Below are 27807 nucleotides of genomic sequence, written 5' to 3'. Positions count from 1 at the left end.
AGACGATGTTCTTAAGATCTTGTGGTGAAGTCCAATTTTTTGTAATGAAATTTTACCAGTAAATAATTTAAACTATAACATGTAACCATTTCTTAAATTCACGATGAAACCAAGATTGTATTATGTATTTGTTTCAATGCCACTTTTTATATTCAATCGTAATATTATCATAACTGAGTAACGTTGATTACAGTGTTCTGTAATTTTTTTCTGCACTCAATTCTTTAGAAAATACCACAATATAGCGAAATTATAGATAGTACCTAAGTACTGTATTATGTTTTTTTCTTATCATAAGACATTAATTGCCATCGATAACTCTAGAAAACACCGTCACCTGCACCCCGGAATACCCCTATCAAAAGGTATCAAAAAATGGTGGAAATATGCCTACAACGTGGTATTAGAACAAAGAGTACGCCCCTACACCTGGGCAGCCATTAAAAAGCACAGAGAGAACTATAATATCTACAAGAAGACTTATAAGAGTCTATTGCGGAGTCCTAATGATATTGAGCTGAAGATGGACTTGCAGAAGTGTGAAGATAACTTGCCAATTATATCAGTTGTGATAGCGAGGGAACAGGCGAAGTTTGAGGTACGTGATTAGTTGAATTTATTGAGTTAAACAAATAATAGAGTTGCAATGGTAGCAAAAGATATTGAGAAGTCGACCGTAACTGATCTTAGATAGCTTGCAAACAATGTAAAGTATTACTTGTCGATCCCAGGCGAAACTTAAAAACTAAATCCGAAATATTCTTTCAGCTCTTATCCCAAGAGCCAGAGAGTATAGATGTAGTGGAAACAGAATTCGACTGGTGGAAAGTAGTAGGATCATCAGACGCTGAAAGCGATTCAGACAATGAAAAGTCTCGAGTGGAACTCTGCGTAAAAGCAGAGAGGAATAAAACGCTTTGGAGCCATTTATCAAGCCCTGAGAAGAAGAAGGTCTGTGAGCTTATAGGGTATGTGGAAGGGGCTCCAAGACAGGATAAATCTAAGCAGTATATTGGTAAGTGTCTTAAGAGGTGGTAAATTGAAATTAGACGTAGAGTTTAGATTTACTGGCTTATTAACTTGGCTTTACTGACTTATTCTAGCCATATGTACTGATTCAGAATTGGTTTTCTCCTTGTTTTATTTCCATGATTTTGAAACTGACGTTGAATCAAGAATATCGATAAAAAATATCTCTTTTATTTTGATTAACTTTACATTTTATAACTAAATAAAAAATGCTTACAGAACACAAACTAAACCTGACTCTGGCGAACTGTTCTCTCACATTAATCAATAGAAGTAAAGAGGTGCTGGTGGTGACGTTGACACAGTTCCTGGCTTCGCTTGAAACCAGACCCTCAGCTAAAGCGTATAAGGTACATATTTTATAACAACACTCTATAATATTTTCATACTGTTTCATAGTCACATAATTCGGTAATGATCTTTTTCTGAAGTTAGCCTTGTACATAAGGAAATAATTTTAAATTGTCTAAAACTTTTATATGATAAGATTACATTAAATTTTTTTTACCCAAATATTTAACGAGTTTATTTTATCCTGCCAACTATTGTGAAATATTCCCCTGAAACTGATATAATTTCGTTGCCATATTTTCCACACCAGCTATCGCTCCGAGCAGACAACCTGGTGGTGGAAGGTGTCTCCTCCGACGGTGAACTGGTCCACATGCTGATAACAGCCAGAGAGTCTTCCATGGGAACAGCTCTGGCTGTGGATGTGGAACGGAATCCGATAAATAGTCACGCAGACCTTGGTATTACTTGGTTGATGGAGCCCGTGGAATTGGTGTATGTAGAGGTAAGGTTCAAGGTCGAAAAATAGGATAATTTTGTTAAGGATCACGTAAGTATATTGATAATCAGGCTCTTGGATCGGGAAGTTGAGTGAAGCTGTGGAATTGGTGTACGTGGAGGTAAGGAATCGACTCTCTTGAGTAACTAGAATAAATGAATGAAGACAAAAATCTTTATTGCCTGTAAGTACCTAAGTAGGATGGCTACAATTTCCTTCGGACAGGGCGTTGGTACCGTTGAAAGCGAATTAATACAAAGGGAAATAACTTAACTATATTATAGTTTTATTACGCATTATCAAAGATGTCTAACTTACCCGTTTTACTGACAGGTATTATCTTACTGAAAAGTCCCGTTCAAATGTTTCTAGCCATTTCCAGCCAACGATGTCGAGAATAAATAGACGGACGGACAAACAGCTGCAGACATACCGATTTTTTAAGGGAACTATATTTTCTATCACCAAAATTTATATTTGTCATCAAGATGTATCACCTAATAAATAGATCTATCACCACGAAATATTTTCGTTCTCAGATAAACAAAAATTGTTCCCAGGTATGAATTATCAAATTAATGTTAATATATGTGTAAAATAAGAGATCGATAACCAATAAAATTATATTGCATTACATGAATATAAACTTCGTTCTTATAATAACTGTTTTGTAACTTAAATAATAACTCTGTGCTCAGAATGGTAGATCTGTCACCAAATAAATCGATTATTGATCCCTGACTGCGACTCCTTTTTATTTGATATTTTGTCACCAATACAGTAGTAACATTTTATTTCGTTCAGATATTAAATTAATAGTATTCGTTACCAATTTAATACATCAATTTATAATTTTAATGAAAAAATGATCAAAGGGGCGGAGACAAATTGGTGCGCTTTAAAAATTGACATGTGCAAACATATTATCGGACTAGCTGTTGCCCGCGACTTCGTCCGCGATTAGGTCGTTTTTCGTCATTCGTCGTTTAAAAAAAATACGTGACACTTTATTTTAAAATTTTCTTAATTACCTATTGTCTCTTATAAAATTTAACTACATTAAAATTGAACACTCTGATAAGAAAATCTTAAAATCTGAAGAAAACATGAATGTGGTTTAAATTCTACATTACTTAGTATCAAATAATAATCTAAAATATTAAATGTAGATTAACAGTTTGAGCACACCATTATAGAATATGTACCTAAGTATTAAATTACGTTAGTTTACATAGTAACTTTACTAAAAACACGATGACTATCTTTCGCGCTCGATACCACAAACTAAGCATGTTTGTGGTACGTGGCCCGCGTCACTTGACCCCCCGCGAGTTCCCCTCCGTTGCTATGCGAAAATACATTCGTCGCCCTACTGTAGGAAAAATTGTAATACTGTGGCCTGGGCGTTATAACACGTCCAGGGAGTTCCTGAGTGCCGATATCACCATCTTGAGGAAAAGCTTCTAATGTCGATTTAAAACTGCATACATACGAATTAACCTGTTCTAAAATTGAAAGTGAAATGAGTTCAGTTTTAAATTTGAGAAATATTGATTTCTTGTATTCCACTATTCGTTGTAGTCGAATACAAAATATATTTAAACAAACTTAGGTTGGCCTTCAGGCAAAAGGGATCCTATCAAATGGTAAACTTGACCTTGTATCTTAAAAGTAAGCATGAACGGATCTTTTGATAATTATTGAGCACCAAAGGATCATTTGAAACGCACTACTATAAGAGCGAATATTGTCTAATAACAGTTTACATTGCACCACAGAATACATAATAGTAGCTAAACGCTAATTGCACAGTATGTTCCTCTAAAAGTAGTGATTTCAAAGGTTCCGGTGTATCTTCAAACGAAAGCTGACTCGCCTTACTACACTTTAAACTTTAAAGCATTACAAAAAGAACATACTACGTTAATATCGTCTATACAGAAGATGATCTGTAATCAATTGTGAGGTTATAAGCAAACCCACTTTTATATTTGTCAGACCACACCACCGAATTCGTAGATTGTTTACCTCAAGACATTAAGACTATGACGAAATCTGTCTGCAGTAAGACGGGCCTCTCGCTATTCGTACGTTTCCAGAGACCGAATAGTTTCAATTCTTAATCTTTCATTAAACAAACTTATTAATCGTTCTTGTCTCATATAATTGTAATATTCGCGTCCCTACTCTAGTCATTGCTTATGCTCATGTTCATCTTATTATGATGCACCCTATCATTTGTCAAACGGTCTTCATATTGAGTAAGTAAAGTTTTTAATTGTGAAAAAATGTATTATGATTTACACTACATATTAACACTCTTTTATCATTTAACATAAAATATAAGTCTGTGAGTGTGTAAAAATAAATCCAGCTAATTACACATTAAACTTATGTTTATAATTTGGTATACGACATGAAAATATATTAATTGTCAAGCAATAATAATACAGATAAATACTGAACATAAGTATAATAGATATTAAGTAGTATTAGTTAAAATATACTTTGACTACTTTGACTGTAAGTTAAAGTTTATTTTTACTAACAACATGTAAATGAAGAAGAAATAATAATTACCAACGTACTAACCTTTTCTATAATACTTAACACGGCACATTTTTCAAATTATCTTGCTCAACTCTACTAAAAAATTTTAGGGTTTTGTTGGATGGAATATGTAAAAACTATGATATATCTAAACTACGATACAACTTGCATGCGGAAATGCTCAGGGAATATGCATAAAATTTTAAATGGCCTAAAATATTTTTTTCTCGAATACTTATTATCGTAATATTATAATGAAAAGGATTTTTTTTTATTTACTTATTATTTAAACCCCTAAAATAATATTCAAAAAGTGCAAAATAAGAGAGCGAAATTCAAACTTCCAAAACGCGCCACCACAGGTCGAACGAAATGTGACGTCATCTGATACGACATTGTATTCATCACTCCATAGTAAACACTAAGGTAAACACCCACTGGACGTGTCATGTGACGTCACCCAAAGCGCGCGCACAATGGCGGCGTTTGAACTGCTTAAATTTTTTAAAAGATTTGAATTTCATTTTTAAAAATATCTAGAGTATTTTGAAGCCCATTAATATTTTTTTCTACGTTATAAAATAGTAAACTATTAATTTAAGACAAAAAAGAAAAACATGAATATTCCCCATTGTGAATCTAAAGAATAACTAACAACATACTGTTCAATTTTATTGAGCTGATGAATATCTTTTGCCTGGAAGAAATCACCGTCGCCTAACAAATATAATGTGTTTTCTTATAAAACCGTTACATAATTTATTTTATCTACTTAAATAATGAAAATGATATATTTATAAAATATAAAACATATTATGTAAAATGATTAAAAATAAATAAATGAAGCAACTACGATTCAAAGAAAACATCTTTTTCAGTGTGAAAATGCTCTAAGCAATCCTGGATGATGAACTGTATATCATGTACCTACTCTGATCCCAGTACGGTCGGTACGTCGATAGCCATAACGATAAATATTATAATCAGATAACCGCAAAGTCAAAATAAAAATAAAATTTTGACTTTGCGGTTATCTGATAACTTAAAACATTACTTGTAAAGTTGTGAGTGCAAAATTTACGTTTCATTTGGCAATAACATTTTTTTCGGTACTAAAACGTAGTAGTTTGATATGTATATCCTCCAAAATTTCCCGAGATACTTCCAATGATTGAACCATTGGACGTTGGACATTAACTTCAGTCAAAAATTGACGAAGCGGATGATTACTAATTTCCACTTAATCCTCGCTGCTACTGTCTTTATCATCAAATCATCAATTTTCAAGTGGTGTAGTAAAAATATCAGCAGAAATCGTCTTCCAAAGGCGATATAATTTTATTAGCATTGAATCTGTAAATAAAAAAATCAAAAGTTAACTGTAAATCTATAAAAAAAGCTACTTACAAATAAAATTTTATCAAAAACTTCTGTTCCCAATGCACCTCAAAATAATAAAAGAATCATTCATTTCATTTCATTTAACAACTTACCAACAAACAACAACAACTTACCTTTTGTGGGAACGCATGATGGTGAAAATTCACAAAACACGAAGATTGCATTTGTTATTTTTTGTTTTATGGCATTCAATTGCTTTATAAATATCACTGCATAGTATAAAAAAAGTCGCTTTCTGTGTCCCTATGTCCCTATGTCCCTTTGTATGCTTAAATCTTTAAAACTTCGCAACAGATTTTGATGCGGTTTTTTTAATAGATAGACTAATTCAAGAGGAAGGTTTTAGTACACAATTTATTAGGTTTTAGACAAAGCGGACGAAGCCGCGGGCGGTAAGCTAGTAAATTTATAAAACACGAAGATTTTTAAAATTGTAACTAATGAACACAACAATATATTATTATACTCTTTGGAACACAATCATTAGATTAACTGTAGATAATGGTGTTTATTTTTACTTAAAATAATAAACATCTACCCTCACTTTAAAAAAAATGTAGTTTATTATTTACACGAAATATATCTTATAGGGAACGGAAGATATGGGTTAAAGAGTTAAATAAATAAATAACATAATTAGGTATATTTAAATTATTAATTTTTAACATTGTGTTCAGTAGTGTTAACATGTAAATTGATTTGATTTTTACGAAATCTCATAGATGGCGCTGTTACAAAATTAACATTATACAACTTACATTCTTTAAGCTATGTTTCTCTTCCCAAGTTACTTAAATGGCATAATTTTTTATAGTGTCAATCTAGATATTGTCAAACAACATTTATATATGCGTCATTTGATTATTAATTTCCAATAGTTAACGTGTAAATTGATTTGATTTTTATAACATTTAATAGATGGCGCTGTTTCTAATTTGTCTTTATACTACTAAATTCATTAAACTGTTTCTCTGCCCAAATTACGTAAATGACATAGTTTTTATTTTGTAAAGCTAGATAATAGCATGGCTTACTCGAAACCAACATTTAAACATGAATCTTTAGATTGTACGCTGTCGTAATACACGGAATACGTAAGAAAAATAAAGGTTCACAGCTCCTCCCCCGTAGGTGATAGCTTAATAATATGTAGCCTATAGCCTCACCCGTCCTGTTAGTAATATTCATGCAAAATTTGAAGTAAATCTATGCAGTACTTTTCGAGATTAGCTCGGACAAACATACAGACAAACAGACAAACAGACAAACAGACAAAAATTCTAAAAACTATGTTTTTGGCTTCTATATCGATTATAGATCACGGCCCAGGTATTCTTTTAAAAAAATATTCAATGTACAGTTTTGACTTTCCTACGATTTTATTATATGTATAGATTAGCCATACGCTGGCCAACCCCCCACCAGAAGCAAAAAATGTGCTTATCGGCCAGAAAAGAAAAAGGGGGCGCCCTTCGAAATCCAAACCAGCGCTGATTATTCAGTGATTATTGTTTTATAACAATAAATATTGATTATTTTAACTTTAATTAAGTGTTTTATCTACAATTATGCTAACCATTAGCCAGCTATTAAACCAGAGCTGATTAGTGATTATTCAGTGGTTATTATTTTTAAGAATAAATATTGATTATTTTAACTTTTAGTAACATTATATGATTTATTGGTGATCTCTTTAAATTAGTTTGCTTAAATACTTATTTGGACACACCTAATTATAATACATACAAAAACATTTTTTTGGTACTAGACCTTATATGTCAGGATTTTAGGTGATTTATTGTGGAACTAATTTTGCATTGTTTGGTGACTACATTTTGGTGACAGATCTACTATTTTGAGGACAAACCCTATTATTTAAAGAACACAAAACTAATTAAATTGGTGATAGCTTAAATGATACCCATTTTTTAATACAATTAGTATACATAGGACATAATAAATAATACTTTCATATGTTTTGGATACAAAGCTACTTATTAACATTACAAACATACATTTTAATTAAACTTTGTAAATATCACGATAAAGTCTGTATCTAATTTTTGTTAGCAACAGCTATTTAATAATTTCTTATAATATTTACATTTGTTTCGGTAATTCGATTCGTCATTACTATTTAATTGCATTAATCATGAAAAAAAGTAATTATTTATTAACGCCTAACGTTTAAAGATTGGATATTTGTTACGAAATTTCATACTCGGCTAACGTACTAAAATTTCAACATGCCCTGTCAAGTCAGGTTGGCCGAGTGGTCTAAGGCGCCAGATTTAAGCTCTGGTTCCCGAGAGGGAGCGTGGGTTCGAACCCCACACCTGACAAAGCTTTTTATTTTTTTTGTTTATAATTAATTGTTATTATGTTTATTTATAAATTTTGGATTATTTCATTACTATGAAACTGTAAAGCAATCTCTTTGCATTTTTTAAATTATTAAGTTTTTATTAAACTTTTACAATCATTGTTCCGGAAACAATACATAATACCTATTATAAATTCGATAACATACTTTTGTATTTAGATGAAATATTTTTATAAACTAGCCTCTTGTCCCGGCTTCGTCTCTTCACACATTTCTTTAGAAGTTATTCTTTACAACTTTATAATTTTTAATTTGAAAATAAATTACGTTTTATTATCCTTATGCAGGCATAGACACGTCCAACAGAGCAATATTTTCAAATCCCTTTAGCTTATAAAAATAATAATTTTGAAACTAGAAATTTTAGCTAAATCACATTATTTTTTTATCTCTTACAGCACGGCATAACAGAATTAATAAACTTTTTCCAAACGCACTCGATGAGTTCCCGCGAGCTTCTAGAAGAAGTTTCCTCAGCTTTAGAACAGGCTGGGAACATCAGCAAGTCTGTGCTGGCGTATGCAGTTAGTAGAAAGAAGGTTTTTAACTTGAATGTGGACTTCAAGGGACCGACTGTGCTGGTGCCTGAACATGGGTGTATGCACAAGTAAGTGTGACATTATAAAATAAATATTGACATTATAACATAAAATTCATCTTTATTACTAACTAGGTACTAAGTAGGTACATTCCAAACAAATAAAATTTTCATTTTTTTATTTATTCATTCAACGAGGATAATATTGTAATATGAAGTAGAGCTTTTAATAATTAATGTGTTCGGTAACTTGATTTTACGACTTATTTAGTACTCACCTTTATTTATATCAACTCGTACGGCGTAATTATTTAAAGTATATTTTGCGATATCTTTGCCTGCGAACTGCGTGCTTTACTAAAGTCTCTACTCTCTACAAAATTTTGAATGATTTATTTTTATGCCTAGTGATTTTGAATACTGATTTATACCCTTTTTGATATTAATAAATCTCATAAAAATACAATTAGACAATAAAATCTACACAATTGTCTCCATTTCCCAGGCCCGGTAGACTCATAGTAATTGACGTGAACCGTATAATAATAAAAACGGACTTACAACCCTCTAACTTGGTGTTAGAAGACGCGACATGTATGGAGTTGGAGGAGAAACTGTATGATCGCTTCCATGCGGAGTGCTCTTTTCAGGTATTTTATTCATACATTTATTTATTTAAAAGGGCTTACCCTTCTCTTCTTCAGACAGAAGAGATTAGTTTGTTCAGTTAATTCAAAAAGTATAAACATGTAATTTTTCGATAGGTATTCTAAAAATATACTTCATATTCTGAATTTCTTGTAATCTTATTTCGGTGTTTAAATGTAGTTTGTTAATTAATGTGTATTTTGTATTAGATTCTATTCTGCGATTGGAACGAGCCATGGCGGGAGTCCAGGAAACTTGGTGATTCTGAACATCACCTTGTTCCTCGCGTGAAGAGTCAACTGGTATTCTCCACGAGTATCAGAAAGGATTATAAATTATTGCCCAGGTATAAAATTATTCCATTACTTATTACTAGCTTAAGCCTCCAACTTCACTCGCATAATATTCGCTTGATAAACTAATGTGCTATATCATACTCTATAATATTTTCCTGCCAAAATTCGACTAAATTGATTAAGTAGCTTTTGCCTTATTTGCAAATTATACTGAAAGCGTTGTTTTTCTAAGTGCATTATAATTAAGAGACATGCCGGTAGAAAATCTGTATTATTCTTTCGAATTTATTGAAAATAATTTTTTTGCGTGATGCTAAAATAATAGGTTGATAAATAAAACGCGTCTTTTAACTCATATTTTCATTATTAATTAATTCCTTCTATTCCAGATACAAACTAAACATATCCCTCTCCAGCCTGAAACTGAACATCTCAGACCGTATCATAGGTCTTCTTTTGGATTTCCTGGATAACTTGCCCATTCCCGTACCCAATACTGTGCCAGTATCATTCATGGACTCCGGAGACTATACGGAAGACTGCATGGACCCTGAGCTGGTGGAAACCCTGCAAAGGGACAGGATATTGGCAGATCCAGGGTATGGAGATCTGGTCAAGTTGAGGAGGAAGATCGTGGCCGCGTATTTTAGCAGGAATAGGTGGGTTTTTACTGTTTGGTATACGAATTTTGATGTCTGTTTCGATTATTTTACAAAACTTAATATCACCGCAAGACTTTGTAGGAATGTTGTCGATAACTTCTGACTTTTTTCTGTGGAAATAAATTAATTTTGCTCTATCATATTAGGTTTTCCTTTCATTCGATTACTTCCTTCATTATCAATTCCTTTTTTTTAATTTAATTATCTATTTTTTTTAATTTTTTAATTTAATTATCTATTTTGGTTAATATTTTTAATTTTTTAATTTAATTATCTATTTTGGTTAAGAATATGAAGTTTTATATAAGACAAATAAATTTTCACTAAAATATTTCCAGCCGTAGATAGATCTCGGTGACAAACACACGCACAGAATTAGTATCATCTAAATGAATCTGGAAAACAAAATATTTTAGATTACGACGTATTAACGTTACAAATCACCATTTTCTGCTTAAGAACAAAGTCAACTAGACTTGAAATAATTAAATGAGCTTGCTTTATCAAATTCTCTACAGGGTACCCGACACCCAAGCAGACGGAGGTCCAACCCACTCCCCCACAGTAGAGTCCCTCCCACCCGCGGACCTCAGTGATGAGGATGTTGAAGAGTACGCGAGGTCCGTGGACCTCCCGGGCTTTGATGATAATGTGTCGCCCAGTAATAATATCGGGACGTTGCTGCGGTTTATTATTGGTAAGATTTTTGTAGAGATGTGTTAAATTGTGTAATATTATTTGAGTTGAAGAAGTTGAGAACAGCTGTTTATTCTGGGTTTGTTCCATTTGATCGGTGATACATGGTCTTCAAAAATTTGATAAATTTCAGTACGATAAAATTATTTTTAACATCAAATCAAGTTAGAGCTTTGTAATAGAAAAAAACATGTTGATAAAGAGCTATGATTGTAAACATGGTCGTGAACTTACGCAATTTGATTCCTACCCTTCAGGGAACACGCAGTTTCACAATGATGATTTAAGAAAAGTGTTCTTTTTTCCTTTCGCAGGTGAAATTGTTATAAACCTAAACCGTTCGAGCGAACAAGTAGACAAACCCTACATCATGTTAAGTGTCACCAAGTTATGTCTCGATTTTGCTCTAATGGCGTTCGGTCCAGCGATACAGTTGTCAGTGGGTTCAGCGTTGCTCACTGATAAACAGCATCACAGCAATAATGGACAGTATCTCGAATTGCTGACCACTGATGGGGAGTTATTCAATTTGCTGTATAGAAAGGTTAGTTATTAGATTTATTGATATAATATTTGCAAGCAGTTTACAACATTGGGAAGAAGAATGGATACAGCGAACTTGGAACGCGATAGAATTAAAAAATTAGCGCTTCACCTCTTGCAGGTAGCTGCACTACATCAATCCCAACAACTTTATTACAAATTTTGATTGACAACCAAAACAAAAATTTGCTCTCTCGGTTATTTATTCCTCTGTACGTTGTGAAGTACAACCGCACTGCATACCGCCGCCACCGCATACTGCCAATATTTTTGCCTAAGCAAGGTGTGTAGCGTAGAGTAATGCGAGTTCAGTAGCAATAAATAAATTTAGTATGGAGAAACAGTAAATAAAAAAAGTCGTAGAACAAAACAATTTCGTTAGGATTGATGTGGTAAAGAGGTGATGCGTTAATTTTCACTAACCTTTTAGTTAGGTATCGCTAAATCTAAATAATATATTGTAACAAGTGATAACTGCGTTAAAAACAACCGACTTCAAACTTGCTCTTGCAACATTTACAAATACAGACAAAAATCCTCATAAAATAAAAACTACTGGGCCTATCCGAATAAAATTTTTATGGGACCAATTCGACACCATACCGCATCGAACAAAAAAAGAATCACGTAAATCGGTTCAGAAACCTCGGAGTAATCGGTGTACATACATAAAAAAAAAACATACCGGCCGAATTGATAACCTCCTTTTTTTGAAGTCGGTTAAGAATAAAGAATATTATCACGTGTGCAGGTCCGCGCGCACTGCCCCGAGTTCCGCTCGCACTTCCACGCGGTGGAGCAGGCGCTGGTGGCGGACGCGGGCCACGTGGCGCTGCTCGCGCACGCGCCCGCGCTGCACACGCTCGTGAAGTACATCGCCTACTTGGCGGCCAAGTTAGTAATATTCGTTGTCCACTGACACACTGTTACGGTTATTAATATTGACTTGCGTCAACTGACTTACACTGTTACACCTCTAATGTATCACTAGATTGTTACTGCGTGTTAAAAAACTGTCAATTGGTCACTTATGTCCACTGACTTAGACTATGTCCCGTTACACCTGCTAATGCATCACAAAATGTGTTTAAAACAATGGTTTAAAAGGACTTTTAAATTACATACACATTTACATGATATATAGCTTTATAATCTCATATAAAATGTACAATTGACTTGTACAGCTTTGTGTCTAACTTACATGCTCGTGTCCAATAGAATACGCTCTTGTGTCCAATTAAACGACTTATCCACACCTTAACATGTCCCTATTTACATCCATATTATTATTTGTCCGACCGAATTTTGCTTCCATGTTGCCCCTTATCAGAGACATGTTACTTATACTTTTTTCTTTGACATCTGAAAGATTTTTTCCACTAGACCGAATTCACGCTTATTACCAAATTGCAGTGTACTGTGTAAATAGTTCTAAATAAATATATGGATAACTTTATGTTTGGCTTTACAGTAGTTCTTGTTGTTATATTTTGAATCAAATCATTAATATTACGTGTATTTTAGCATTGAAACGAGCATACAGAACCTGCCCTATAAACCTACTAATGAAATGTGATGATGTTGTTAGGAAACCTAATTAGGTTGATAAAGTATGTTACTTTGCAGAGTACAACAGCGCCATGCGCTTAACATGAAAAGTATGATGCTGCCCAGAACAAAGAGATTGTGGGATTTGCTGATGCAGCCAGAAGCTGACACACCGGTGCCTCCTGGAGCTACGAAATTCAGTTATTCTATGCGGTTAGTTTAATGTCAAATCAAAAACTACATAAAATATATTGGCTAGATATCTAGTGAAATGTTAATTTATCTCCTGTTCCACGATATTTTTTTGAAAAGACTTCTGGTTATTTTATATTGTGTTATTTTGTAACTTGCTCTTTCAGCTCTATTTATTATTGATACATACTTCCATGTTAATTGTTATTCTTTCATTTTTCTCTTTCCTTTTTTTTTCATGTTCTTCGTCTTCATTTGTTAATCAGTTTGTGTGATAAAAAACGTATTTTCTTCCATTTTTACCAGGATATCATCAGTATCAATCCGAGCCTGGCAAGCAGACGGCGCAGTGGAGTGGCGGGCGCGGTCACTAGACAGTGACTGTGTATTTCGAGCTGATGATCGACTGGTGTTCAGGTTGTTCCTGGGGTCTCTTCAGTTGGACGATCTCTCTGATGCTACTTTGTATCCTAAGGTAAGTTACGTATAGGTTCTAGAAACAAGCTATGCATGACATGCAACATGTCATGGAACTTTTGACATGTTTGGATATATTTAATCTATACTAATATTATAAAGCTGAAGAGTTTGTTTGTTTGTTTGTTTGAACGCGCTTATCTCGGGAACTACTGGTCCGATTTGAAAAATTCTTTCGGTGTTAGATAGCTCATTTATCGAGGAAGGCTATAGGCTACATACCATCACGCTACGACCAACAGGAGAGGAGCCACGGGGGTGAAACCGCGCGGAGCGGCTAGTGGGCTATAAATTTAGCAGAGGTTTTTCAATATAGTAAATAAAGGTCATCGTCATGAATTTAACTTTAATATTGCAGCTAATCTGGCCGGACGAGGATAAAGTGCTAGAACTAAAGTACGTGCGGTCGGCGGGCGGGGTGCGGGCGCGGCCGCGCGCCGACCTGCGCGTGCACGTGGGCCGCCTGCACGTCGTGCTGTTCTGCTCGCTGCTATATAACCTGCAGGTGAGGATAAAAAAAAAGACGTGTGGCACTCGGGGACTGCCGCGGTAAAGCTATTGCATGCTATGCCTTCAAGCCACACCTCCGCCCGTCGGAGTGGGGAGCGTGAGGTTTTTCGTTACGGAATTTCTGGATTCGGTCCCCGCGCTCAAGGCCCGCGATAGAAGCTATGCAATAGCTTAAAATATTTTAGAAAAGAAATAATATTATTAAGCATGAAGTAAACGGATAAAAGATATGTAAGCATAGTTAGTTAAAAAAATATTATAAAAATGTTACATTACGAATTGAACTAGTGTTTAGAAGTACACAGACAAAAATAAGTAAGAAAATACACAGAATATTAATGTAAAACATTTTATCTCTTATCAATAACAGAACGGTGTGGTAACGAAGAGTTTCGCGCTAAAAGAGCTAATAAAAAGTAGTGCGAAAGCTTACGTACGACTTAAAATTGAATAAAATAAGAATAGGTACCTATTTTAAATTCGAAGCGATTTTTTCAGCAATTCTTGGAACTACTAGTTCCAAGTTCAGCGGCGACTGAAGCGGCAGTAGCGGCTGAGAGAGCGGCGCAAGAACAAGCTGCGGAGCTGCGAACATCCGCGCTGAGAGTCAGTCTTGCTATAGAGGTGAGATTTAGTTATTTGGGTCTAAAAGGTTGTTTTCCAGTGTGCGAACTGCGAGTGAATCAAATTCGTGTAAAAAATGCCAAAAAAAAATATTCGAGTGGGTCATTAAAATGCAATTTTACCAGCAATTCTACACTTGAGAGAATTCTAATGATAGCTGTTTTTTAAATCTATTCGGTTATTTAGAAAGAAAAACAAATACAAGTATTGCGATTTCTAATATTTATAGTTATTATATTTTTTACAGATTCATGCGCCGGTCTTGCTTCTACCTCAAAAGCCATCGTCTCCAAATCTATTGGTATTCAATTTAGGTAAGTTTCGAGTTTCTGCATCACTAGACTATGGTTACCTCTGTAAAATGTTACTTGCAAAACAATTAAAACAAATCTTAAATAATAATTATCAATTTGTTCATTTGCGATAAAATATGCATTTTTGCAGGTGACCTGATGATAGAGAACTTCTTCAAGACGGTGAACATAAGTCAGGAGGCGAACAGTCCCATACAGAGTCCCGTTATTGATAATGTGTTGTTTAAGCTTGATAATATTACACTATCGAGAGCTGTGATGACATTGGCTGGTACTCTTGAAGTTCAGGTACATGATTTTGATGAAATTGATGTAGAAGACAAAATTAGTTCGCTGTATTTAATAAAGTTTAAAATATCTCTGTTGTCGTCTTACTGGTAAAGAAAAGCACAATCCCCGTAAGACTTTTATTTAAAAAGTTCAGAAAACATCATTTAGTGCCTAAATATATTATATGTAAACGTATGACTTAAAATCCTAACTCTTAAAAGTACTTAACCATTTGAACTGGAACTCTAATTTGCAGGAGCCCATTTTAGAATCGATATCTGTTCGATGTGATTTGAAACGTACAATAGGATACGCTCAAGTGGCGACTATAGCCGCATATAGAGACTTATTGCTTTGCGAAGCAGATATCGTGATGGACACTGTTAATATAAACATTGGCCAAAAGGACTTGGCCACTTTGTTCGCGGTTTGGACTGATAACTTGAGCGAGGGAAATTATATTGGTGAGTAATAAATTTGGGCAATAAAGAAGTCGGAAGAGTGGGATCTATATGAACACCATTTCAAATTCGCATTAATGATAGCGATACTTTTATAGTTACTGAAAATTTGACAAAGATAGTTTGAGTTACACATAAAGTGAAAAAAAAAGTTGTGTTAATGATAAGCTTATCAATTTGCAGGTACTATTGTACCAAGCTCTCCAGTAGAGTTAGCTCCATCTGATGTGCAAGTGAAGAAACTACAAGCCTTCTTTGCACAAGGGGAACCTATAAGAAAGGAATCTGTTATAAGGTAAAAAAAATCTTTCAAGCAAGTTTTTTAAGAGTCAGTGATCAGAAATCTAAAAATTCCAGGATTTTCTTAACACCATATTTTTTCAGGTTTACTCTGGAAGGCGTGGAATTGAAATTATTTTCAGATCTAGATGAAGTTTTAAGCTCACCTGTCCGGGATTTGAACCATGGACTCGCAAAATTAACTACCGGCGAAATGACAGTAGTGTTTGATTATTTCTCCGACAACAGTATGGAAATGAAGGCCAGCTTGCAGAGTCTGCTTATTGAAGATATTCGTCCTGATACCACTATTGTTATAAGAAGGTGTGTCTAAATGTATATAAAAAAATAATGGGGCTATTTTAGAAAAATGTTATTATTGTTTGAGTTCAATTTGACACAATACAGGCATTTATTGAAAATATAACATGCCCCAAGGTAGTTCCTTGTGGCACTCCACATGATTTATTTTTGCGTAAATATTTTACTATTTCTACATTAGATTTATTTAAATCCAAATCAATTCTTACTGCTCATTTATTGCGATCTTTAAATACTTTCTAAGCAAACGGCTAAATAAGTACTTGGTGATCAACACAATCAAATGCACGACTCAAATCGATGAATTTACAAACAAATCTGTCAAGGAGGAGGCATGAGGGGAACGTTTTGTGTGTTAGTGACTATAAGGGGGTTAAATTATAACTTGACAATCAATATTTCAATGTAGGTCGGTACTCGGTAGTAACGTAGTTCAGCGACGTCAGTTACGGGTCAAATCTCGTACCGATACGAATGTACCACAGATAGTATCTGTAGGTGTGTTTGTGTGCGTAGGATATTCCAGTCGCAAGGCGGTGGGTCGCGTTCAGCAGGCGGTATCGCAGTAGTGCGGCCCGCATTGCTCGAGCTGGCCCTGCGCCGCTCAGCTCGCGCCGCCAGCGCGGACGTGCGGCTCGAGCGCACGCGCCTCAACCTCGCGCCGCCCTTCCTCATACACCTCGCGCGCACGCTGCTCAGCGCGCTGCCCGGTGAGCTCACACACACAGCACACACAAACATATAAAGCAGATTGTGTTTTCACGTATGGTTTTAATTTGTTTAGGGAAATTGGGACAAAAAATCCTACAATCCTTCCTACTTTTATTACATAATTTCAACTGGAATCGAGTGCCCAGTAAACTCTTTCAGTTCGAAGTATATTTCACCGGACACCCTTCCCAGTCAGGAAGTAAAAATTCTGGTATTTTGATACAATAAAAATAAAATCTGCTATGTCCAGGTGACAAGACAATGGACGGTGGTGTAGTGAACCACGGCTACGTGGGCGACGCACCGCACCGCACTAACAACAACCGCGCCGCAAGGTTCCCCAGCTCGAGTGATTCTACTAGTGGATACTTTTCTACCTGTACGTTTACTTAGGGAATATAATAAGAAGTAAATTTAACTTTTTCTCGTTAATTTTTATTTTGGTCCTTCGAGCCAGATCGAAGAATTAATATAAAATAATAATTTGATTCCAGTTATTTTTGTTGTATTGTTTAAGTATGATATTATGTGTAACGAAATAAAATTTTGACAAATTTCCACAATCATTACGTTTTTTTTTTAATTTTGTGAATTGAATAAAAATCGCAAACGTTTATTTTCAACAGCAACATCAGTATCAGAGGAAGTGCCAAGCCTGTCAATATCCATCCAATGCAGACAGCCCGAGATTATGTTCTTCACAGACCTCAACAAAACAGAGGGTCATGCCTTGCTCTTGCGCACGGAACTCCTCGTAGATTACTCTTTCCACTCCAACACTGAAACTCTCGTCATATCTCTTGCTGGTCTTCAAGTGATGTCTAAACTACAGTCCAAGTTAAAGAATCTTCCACCACAATTAGTGTTGAAACCTTGTGATGTGGAATTCTCCAAGAGTTTCAAGAGTATTGAAGAAGGGGTCAAAGTTAAATTGTCGGTGTCGGAAATCGATATGCACATTGCAGCGACTACGATACATACTGTAATGGGTAAATACTTATTATGAATAATCTTTGCATTAAAAAGGTGTCTTTAAAATAGCTTTCCCGTCCGATTAGGGCCCTTCTGGCCTCCTCCACTCAAGCGACAGCCCAAGCCGAGGTTCGAGATCCCCGTCAAGGGAGGACGCCCTTGTGCATGTCGCTACCAGGGTGGACCTTTAGTTCACCCCCGCGTCCGCGTTAAAATGTAGAAGCCCTTCTGGCTAACATTGAGAGACACCACACAAAAAAAAAATAGCTTTAATATTTAAAAAAGACACTCATTCAATAAGTATTCTTTTATTTATCATGTGGTTATAGATATTCTTCTTTGGTCTTGTTAGTAATATATTTTTTGATGATAGCAATATCCAAGACTAATGTATACCTACAGATATAATTGAAGAAGTAACAACCGAACTGGCAATACCAGACGAGAAAGAGATGTTCAACTTTTCTACTTACAACCCTCAATCAGAGAAGCATGATGAGGATCTCTGGGCACCAAAGAAGGTGGCTCCATACTTACCGTTCCATCATGAAGATACATACCAGCCGAAGTTTTCACCAGGAAAACCGACAGAGACCTTGAATGTGATCGTGCCCATTATACGAGTTATGTTTGAAATCGAACAGACTGTGAGGATACCAGTGCTGTTGGTAAAGGTGAGACCAACTTAACAACGTTTATTGTTTAACGAAGAAGCGTAAAATTTTTTATTTCACTATGAATAATAGTTCTTATTATTAAAGATTCTAATTAATTAATAAGTTTTCTGAAATGATTGTATTTTTAAAATAGCGCCATCTATTCGCAACTCAGGGTCCCAAGACACAAGTATTTCACTTAGTTTGGGACCCACTGTCGTACATTTATTGTAAAACATAAAATGTACAAATAAATTTACATATTTCATTTCATTTCATATTGAATACTTACTCAATCCAGTCAACAGATATCGCTATAAGTAAGTAAAAATCGTTTGCAGCTATCAGATACTTGTGACTATCCAATTTGCGAAAATTTTGCGACTATTCAAGTTAGATCAAACTGAACACGGAGTGCAAATCAAATTTAAAACCCATTCAGTCAGTTGTTCAGGAATTCATCGCGGACAAACACCATGACACGAGAATTTTATATATTTTAGAATTTAGTATTTTCTACATACTTTTATAAATTAAAGATTTTTAACGTTCGCTGCAAATTGTGCGAAACGCCGGGAAAATAATATAATACATATATTGCGTAAAAAATATTTAATTTCTAAATATTAGAATTTTATTTAGATTAACACGTAAAACATCATATTATATAACAGCTTAGCACAGAGCTAACGCTGTACGACTGGTCGGGCGGGGCGCGCGGGCGGGGCGCGGCGCGGCTCGCGGCGAGCGCGTACAACGAGCGGCTCGACGTGTGGGAGCCGCTGCTCGAGCCTGTGCTCGATGGAAACAGACAAGTGCCGTTCGAGATTAGCGCTACCGTATTCCAGGTAATGTGGGACTGCTGGGTTTTGGGGTTAAAGTTTCAGTAAGGTAGATAGTGGTAAGATTGTTTTAAAGTTGAATTTTGGTGTAACTGTCATTATTTATGGGTTTATAAAAACACTTGTGATTTCAGGAAATATATTTCTTATTAATCAGGTCGGGAAATTTTGTAGAGGGTAAAAATTGTGACATTATTTAGAAAAGGAAATAAAGTTATCTAGATAGTCAGATCGTAACAAATTTTTAATTTGTTTAAAATATTAAAAAAGTTGCAAGATTTTTAAAGATCAAAAAGAAATCAATATCTACGAGTTTGGTGACTATACCATTATTTTCAACTTGCAGGCAAAATCTTATCCAATGTCAGCACGTCTATCTACAAACGAACAAGAAGAGTCTATGTCCGATCACGTGCCTGAAACAAAGAAGTCTAAAAAGCGTAAAGAATTCGAATCTGAAACATCAGCTGATGAAGCTGATACTGATAATGAAATGACTTTCTTGAGAAATCCTAATGAGAAAGAGAGAAAATATAATATGGATTTTGAGACAACTAGTATGTCGTTCTTGAGAGCGCTTGATGCGGATGACTCGAATTCTGATAGTGATGTTGAGAAGAGAGACAAAATGTCGTATGCTATGGGTCATTTGTTTATAGAGTAAGTAATTACATTTTTTTAAGAGATCGATTTGTTTAATACTTCTTTAATTGTTGTATGTGAAAAGTGAAATAATTAGTTATTATGAAACGTATAGTATTTGTGTATTTAATAAACGGCGGTAAATTTTTAAGCATACCATTTTATTATAATCCATGAAATAATTGCAGTAGTGAATCAAGTGCCGATGAAATGAGCAATGATGAAGATTCATCAGCACCTGAACAGAGTGATAAAGAGGAAGTAGAGGAGGAGGAGACACCGGAAACATTCGCTGATGCTGATGATAAAAAGGAAGAGAAATCGGTTACTTTACAAGTAAATTATATTTTCAGTGATTATTTGGTTTTAAACGTCGAAGACAAAGTGAGGCATAATTTATTTGAGATAAAGCTCATTAAAATTGAAGTAGTGAAAACTTCTTACGTAAAATACTGTTTTTAATCGTCCATTCAATAGATTAAATGATACAATTTATTGAATTAATGAACCAGGCAACTTATATTATTCTTTCTAGGAGCCAGAAAGAGAAGACAGCGTAGAATCAACACCTGAAGACAACCGTCTATGCACCTACGTGGTTCTCGAATCTCGTTCGTTACTATCCTTCACTCTGGGCCCGGCATCTGCGCGTGCGCTTCGGGCACTCGCGGACGCGGTTACGGATAGAAATGCTGTGGTCACGGCCATTGTGACCGCAGAGAATGGGCTGCAGCTAATTAATGATATTGGTTAGTATGAATAGGTTGCTGTCATGCTTGATATTGCTACAGTTACGGATAGGAGAATGCTATGATCACGACGCAGTCATAAACGATATAGGTTGCTTGCTTCCAATTTTAATATGTCAGCAATAAATGAAAGTCCATCCATGCGCAATAATGTTAGCAATAATGGTAAAAAGAAGGAAAGACCATTTTATTAGTATCGGTGACAAAACCACCTTCTTATGCAGTTATTCTATACAGGGCCTGGTTCAACAGTACAACTACGTGCGCGCAACGAAACAGACTTGCCTGGCAACGACCGCGTCATAGCCACCGCTGATTATGACATAGATACTAGCAGACCTAGTACTCCTGGTGAGTTTGATAGATAGATGTGTAGGTTATTACCTGATTACCATTGAAAGGCAAAAATATTTTTTCAAAGACAAAGTAAGAGAGGTGTAAATTTTTTTATAAATCAATTGATTATAGAATCAATGTGTAGCGCTGGTAAAATCTTGAAATTTAAATTTTAGATTTATTTTAACTAACATTAAATTAAAAATTATTTAATCATACTTTGATGATTTTATATTTTTTAATTAATTATGTAAGGTTGCGATACATCTGGTGCCGACTTGCTGGATGAAATAGAAAAGGAAACCAAACAAGAGATGACTGATATTAGTGATGAATGGGACTGGTAAGAAATATTTTAAATAGTTATTTTATTAGTTTTTAAACTTATTTATGAGATATTGCGTTAAATTTCTTTAATCTCAGTTTATTCATTTTTCTTTTTATTTAAACTCAAACATTTATTTATTCAATTAGACTTCTTCGAGAAGCACTTTTGAAACGTCATATTTTTACATATTTTTAACATTTACCACCGATTCGGAAAGCAGTATCTATGGAGAAGAATCGGCAAGAAACTCCATAGTTGCTCTTTTTAATAATGTCAGTATTACACTTAAATTACAAAATATGTAACTGTACATTATCATAATAATTTAGGGACTTATTATTAACTAATTCATTTCCTTATTTTGTTCCTATCTATCTTTTTTCTGACTTTCATCTTTCCTCCCTTTACTTCTTGATTTTGTTCCTATCTACCTTCTTCTTTCATCATTTGCATAGTGGCGTAATCCCGTGCAGTTTCGACATGACATTTCTATCTTTCTTCCTTCCTGATTACCTGTAGGTCTCCCTATCCTTTTATCAATATTCTCATCACTTCGTCATTACTACTGGATAACTATATAATCGTGTCCAGTTTCGAGGGTGGGTTCGGGTCCAACGCGCAGTGCGGCACTCAGCGCGGGTCTCCCGGCGCGCCGCGCTCGCCTGCCGCATTACAACGCCGCCTTACCGCGCACACGCTGCACATACGGTTGCAGGGATTCGATCCACTCACCGTGAGTACTTGTGTACACTGATATTGTCAAGTGAAAGATTACAGGCATAAACATAAAAAATATTATGTGCCATCAAATATGACGTAACATATCACATGATAAATGAAATCTTAACACATTCGAAATCACATATTACACATATTAATATGACACAATATGACAAAAGATATCACACATCCCACACAACTAACACGTAGCACAAGACACACAACATCACTCATAACATCACAATAACACGTCACACGCGACATAATACGTCACACAGGAATATTATGATATCCTTATGACTACTTACTTAATTACTTAATTTCAGATTCACTGTCCCCAACGTGCTGTATCCAAACTACACGTATTAAATCCGAGTAAGAATGGAACACGGTACTATGTGGCAGTAGAGAGAACTGCTAAGTATAATGCGAAGAAAATTGTCGTTAGATCGCCTTTGCAGGTTTGTACTATGCATACGCTATTTTACATACATAATATAGTTTTAACGTTTTGGGGTATTGTTTTGCAGTATCCATCAATTTATCATGATACTCTACTTTTGATAATAACTCATTTAAAACTATAGATTTGCGGTCAATTTCAAAATTAAATATAATTTATTAAAATAATTCTAACCCCACTTATCAGAATTTCAAATAATTGTGTATCAATAAAATAGTTTCAAACTGTATTATAAATTGTATCAGGTACGCAATGAAACCTCATACGCTGTGGAGCTGCTCTACCGCCAATCCGAGTTAGAAGCGGCAGGTGCAGGGGTCACAGGGGTTGAAGTTGATGGGGTTGCGGGGGTCACTTGTGTGGGGTCGGTGCGTAACCCCTTCTGTGGGTTGCTGCGTTTGGCCGTACTGGCGCCACACGATACGTATAATGTGCCGCTCTACATTGCCTATCATTGTAGACTCTACCTGCTGCCTACTAATTTTGAGTAAGTATCATGTTATAATAAATAATAATAAAATATTGTGTGACTTTGTTAATATATATTTTTATAGCAATCAAAATCAGATCTGCCTGAGATGCGTGTTCTAATTTTTCAATTTTTCTTTACTTTATCAAATTTTGTGTTTAATAATTAGGCTTTTTAAAATCTAATCTGGATCCTTTATTAGTAATTATTAAACACTTACGACAAAAGATACGCGCGTTATATGTGAACCGCGTGTGCGAAAGCAAGCTGCGCTACAATCAGTGCTCTACATTTTAGACATTCTTACTCTGACTTCTTATTTGGAAATAATATATTTTTGATGTACAGGGGCTATAAAACAAGTATTCAAGGTATATGGTGGATGGATCTAGTGGGAGATCTGGAGACACCGAGAGACATCGTGTGTCCCGCTCTAGAAGATAGTGATCCTAGTGTGTTCGCTATGCGGATATTACCTGTTGAAGGTAAGTTCTTTTTGGGTGAAATAACTAAAAGTATAATAACTGAACGCAAAAGAGAAAAACATACACATACTTAAATTTTACTTATTTTATGTTTTAGTTTCAGAAATATTACGATGAAATAAATGCCTTCATCTCCTTTTTCGTGCAATAAAGTTGTTTCTGTCAATTTTCACAAAATTATTATATTCATAGTATCGTACTTAGCAGTTTCATTTTCAGATTCTGATAAGTTTAAAGTGACTTACATTAACTATTCCAGGTTGCCAATCGAACGCAATATCCCGTTCCATACCCAACCTGCTAGTTCGGGTGCTAGCTCCCCTCGCGATCCACAACCGCATCCCTCACGCGCTCCAAGCACACGCCACGCTACACTCCCCCCCGGAACTGATATCGGGGCTCGGTGTCCCCGGGAAGGAACTCAGTGTGAGACTGGAGGCAGGTGAAAGGGCGCATTTGTACACGCTGCCCCCGGGGAAACAGATCAAGTTCACGCTAGATGTGCACTACTTGGGGTTGCCGTGGACTGGACGGTTCACGTATTCACCAGGTGAGAATTGTTTTAAATTAAATTGTTTAAATGTTAATGTCAAATGTCGATCAAAATGTCATATCGATTGTTTGTGTCATGTATGTTAGTGTCCCGTATGTTAGTGTCATATTGTGTACTAGCGTTATGTATGTCCTCAACTCATGTGTAACGATATAATTTGAATTAAGTTTGATTACAAATAGACGGTCCAGGTTAATGAATGTATGATTAACTGCACAGATCTAAAAAGATTTACTTTAATGGTATTCTGTACATTCATGATAATGGTAATGATAGAAATGTAGAGCTCATAAAATAGTCTGTGGTTATAGAGATGAGCGAGTGCACAGTGAGCATGCGCACGGAATGCGAGACGGAGGGCGGCAACAAGCGGCTGGCGGTGCGCGCGCGGCTGGAGCGCGGGCCCACCGCGCGCCTGCTGCTCTACGCGCCCTACTGGCTCGTGAACAAGACCGCGCTGCCGCTGCAGATCAAGGTAATGCTATAATGTAATCAGATTTGTGAAATGACTGTAATTTTTTATGGGTTATAGAAAAGAGCGAAATTTCTTTGGCATGATTCAAAGATAAGCATGACTGAACGGTTTTGCCATGACGCGACCTACAAATTTTACTCTTAACGCGTCAAAAGAAGTTTCACTTTAAAAAAATCGTAAAATATGAAAATTTTCTTACTCATACATAATTCTTATCCTAATAAAAAAATTTCGCTCTACATCTAAACTAAAGCAAATTATCTATGTTCGATGTACAGATTTTAGCAAGACGTTTGATTTATGGCACCACGATATTTTGACGGTTTGAACGGTTTGAAATTATTAAAGGTTTGAACGATTTAAATTTATTTCATTATTTAAGTAGATTCAGTACGTGTAGCAGATACTTTTTTGATATTGGACGTGATAAGTTCATGCTGTTAACAAATTTATAAAATAACGACGTAAATGTAGTTATCTATATTTAAAAGAGTAGTTATATTATTATTATTCAAGTGTGACGATTGCAAGTGGTAAAAAATAAATTGAACTTTACTTTAAAATGAATTTGCACCGAAAAAATCTATACGTATTGGTTTATATTGGTAATACAGGGCAGATCAGACGTGTGCTATGAAGCGAGCGAGGAGCCGCTACTATGGACGGGCGGGGGTCGTCGCGCGGGGGTGTTGGGGGTTGTGGGGTCGGGGGTGATGGGGGTTGCACGGGGGGAGCGGGTGCGGGTTCGGGCGCATCAGTCGGGCTGGTCCCGGGCTGCTCCTCTTGCTGCTGCAGCACCGGGGTTGTTAGTGTGTGCGCATACTGAGAGAAAGATCAACTATCGGATACTGTTGCAGGTGAGATGTATGGTGTATCTTAATGATGCGTTTTACTGGGAATAATGATTCGTTTGTAGCTTGTGTGGTATGTCTGTCTTTTCTTGGTCTATACATTGCTTTGTATTATTTTTCGTTTAAGTATATTTATTGTGTGCTATTTTTCTTTCTTGTTTAAATCTAATATGTATACTTATTTACTTTGTTAATTAATTCGTTAGGACGTATCACTTACATCTGTATTTCTATTATATGCGAAATATTGTTTTTGTTTTAAGATTATGTTAAAATTTAAGAGTTTTTGTTTAGGTACTTACTAACTGAATAAATGTAATTCAATACAGGTCACCCTATCCGAACTATCGCCACAACTGACAAAAATCGTGACCCTCCTCCCATACTTCATCGTGTACAATGACACTAAGAAGCACCTCCGCTACATGGAGGAGAACGAAGCGGCGGACCTCTGGATGGACCTCGCGCCGCAGCAGTGTGTTCCCTTCTGGCCGCAGACTGACTCGCTAGCGATGCACTGCAAGTATCGGGATTCGATGCTCGTGTCGCAACACTTTCCGATCGCGGAGAATCACTTTACAGTATTGAGGATGGATAAGGGGGTGAGTGTGTAGATAGTGTACAGGGTGTTTTATTTTGTGAATTAGACGCAGCACTTTCTGATCGTTGAGGATCATTTCACAAGGAGGTGAGTTCATTGGGGTCTTTCTCATGTAAAAAAAATATTTTTGAGTTCAATGAAAATTTTAAAAGATATCTTTCTGGCGTATTTCAATCACAAGTTAAATAAATTATTTCAAAAAATCTTGAAAAATAGTTTATTTTAGAATATCAAATAACACACTTCTACAAACGCGACGCATTAAATATTATCATCTAAATTACTTAAAGCTTTTGTAAAATACACTTAAACATAAAATAAATACATTTTCTCCAAATTAAAATTGACGTTTCGGCAATGGTCTTTCTAAAGACAGTGTACCATCGTCGTGCAAAGTATACGCTGTTCCAGTGGACTTATGGGTCCAGATCTTGACAGCTTTGAGATGAGCGTCACTTTGTTGAGATGCTTGATTTGTTTGCACGTTCGTGTTGACGTTGAAGGACGGTGGTGGAACTGCAAGGGATTCCTGATTCCTTGATGATGTTACCTGAAATGGATGGTTGATTGGTTATCATTAAAAAAAATATTTATGTATAGTTACGGTGATGATCGAAATAATATCGGGTTTATTTTAGGACGATTGCTTCATACTAATTATAGTAAAAGAGTTGATTGGTTATCATTAAGATATCTTATTACAAAGGTAATTTTAGAATCAGACGATTGAAAAACTGTGCATACTAAAAAAGACATTTCATAAAATAAAAAATATTGCTTAGAGTACATACAAGTATTTAAACCCTTTCACGATATCAACACTTACCGTATAATGAGGAACACTGTATGAATTAACCGTTTCTAATTTAGAATGATCATAATTCATTAACGGTAAGTCAGCAAAATTTTCTAATTTATATGATTGTGCTTGTACAATAGAAGGCACATTATTTGTATACGATGCTTCATAATCAATTTCCTCTCTTAAATTCTGTGGTCTAGGTAATTGCTCCTCTTTCATGCTTTCACTATCAGTGAAAATAACATCATCCCGCCCCTTTTGTGCAACTTGTTGGTATTCAACTTTGTTTAATTCTTTCTGAATGTGACCGTTCAAATAAGAAATCTGTTGACTTTCTTCAGGTTCCAAATATGGATTCACTTGATTATTGTCCGGACTATTTCCAGGTCTTAATTGAACGTAATTTGGTGGATTTCTATATTCTATATTACCGGGTTTTTGATCGTCATTTGTAAACGGTATTAATTTACTTGGATCAAAATCTAGTTCACTATTTTTGAACGTATTTTTTTGTTCGTCCGGTGATGGAAATCTTTCCGTATGTCTAAGTTTTTCTCCAGCCAGTTCGATAATTCTATCTAAATCTTGTTTTGATAAATATTTAATGAGGTTTTGGAAGT

General features: G+C 35.3%; 1 protein-coding gene and 1 non-coding gene across 2 annotated transcripts in view; both read left to right on the top strand.

Annotated features, from left to right (window-relative positions):
* The window catches only part of LOC123696747 (vacuolar protein sorting-associated protein 13A-like), a 43254-nt gene that overhangs the window by 7889 nt on the left and 7558 nt on the right, over nucleotides 1-27807 (top strand). Inside the window, exons 6-43 of the mRNA XM_045643112.1 lie at nucleotides 325-598; nucleotides 769-1015; nucleotides 1249-1379; nucleotides 1631-1825; nucleotides 8552-8760; nucleotides 9197-9341; nucleotides 9549-9685; nucleotides 10025-10294; nucleotides 10816-10994; nucleotides 11308-11537; nucleotides 12288-12430; nucleotides 13163-13297; nucleotides 13583-13751; nucleotides 14112-14258; nucleotides 14762-14887; nucleotides 15135-15201; nucleotides 15332-15489; nucleotides 15728-15935; nucleotides 16116-16227; nucleotides 16317-16535; nucleotides 17049-17242; nucleotides 17494-17622; nucleotides 17870-18232; nucleotides 18618-18889; nucleotides 19546-19719; nucleotides 20060-20373; nucleotides 20544-20691; nucleotides 20891-21104; nucleotides 21342-21455; nucleotides 21696-21783; nucleotides 22360-22501; nucleotides 22815-22949; nucleotides 23197-23438; nucleotides 23769-23905; nucleotides 24165-24455; nucleotides 24770-24933; nucleotides 25548-25790; nucleotides 26114-26386. Of these exons, the coding sequence (XP_045499068.1) occupies nucleotides 325-598; nucleotides 769-1015; nucleotides 1249-1379; nucleotides 1631-1825; nucleotides 8552-8760; nucleotides 9197-9341; nucleotides 9549-9685; nucleotides 10025-10294; nucleotides 10816-10994; nucleotides 11308-11537; nucleotides 12288-12430; nucleotides 13163-13297; nucleotides 13583-13751; nucleotides 14112-14258; nucleotides 14762-14887; nucleotides 15135-15201; nucleotides 15332-15489; nucleotides 15728-15935; nucleotides 16116-16227; nucleotides 16317-16535; nucleotides 17049-17242; nucleotides 17494-17622; nucleotides 17870-18232; nucleotides 18618-18889; nucleotides 19546-19719; nucleotides 20060-20373; nucleotides 20544-20691; nucleotides 20891-21104; nucleotides 21342-21455; nucleotides 21696-21783; nucleotides 22360-22501; nucleotides 22815-22949; nucleotides 23197-23438; nucleotides 23769-23905; nucleotides 24165-24455; nucleotides 24770-24933; nucleotides 25548-25790; nucleotides 26114-26386 (7138 nt within the window). The remainder of the gene's footprint in view (nucleotides 1-324; nucleotides 599-768; nucleotides 1016-1248; nucleotides 1380-1630; nucleotides 1826-8551; nucleotides 8761-9196; nucleotides 9342-9548; nucleotides 9686-10024; nucleotides 10295-10815; nucleotides 10995-11307; nucleotides 11538-12287; nucleotides 12431-13162; nucleotides 13298-13582; nucleotides 13752-14111; nucleotides 14259-14761; nucleotides 14888-15134; nucleotides 15202-15331; nucleotides 15490-15727; nucleotides 15936-16115; nucleotides 16228-16316; nucleotides 16536-17048; nucleotides 17243-17493; nucleotides 17623-17869; nucleotides 18233-18617; nucleotides 18890-19545; nucleotides 19720-20059; nucleotides 20374-20543; nucleotides 20692-20890; nucleotides 21105-21341; nucleotides 21456-21695; nucleotides 21784-22359; nucleotides 22502-22814; nucleotides 22950-23196; nucleotides 23439-23768; nucleotides 23906-24164; nucleotides 24456-24769; nucleotides 24934-25547; nucleotides 25791-26113; nucleotides 26387-27807) is intronic.
* On the top strand, nucleotides 8029-8112 carry Trnal-uaa. Its single transcript has one exon. It is a non-coding gene; the product is annotated as a tRNA-Leu (tRNA).

This window comes from Colias croceus, chromosome 13 (genome assembly GCF_905220415.1).
Source record: "Colias croceus chromosome 13, ilColCroc2.1".
Classification (NCBI taxonomy): Eukaryota; Metazoa; Arthropoda; class Insecta; order Lepidoptera; family Pieridae; genus Colias; species Colias croceus.
This window is presented reverse-complemented; position numbering and strand designations above follow the sequence as displayed.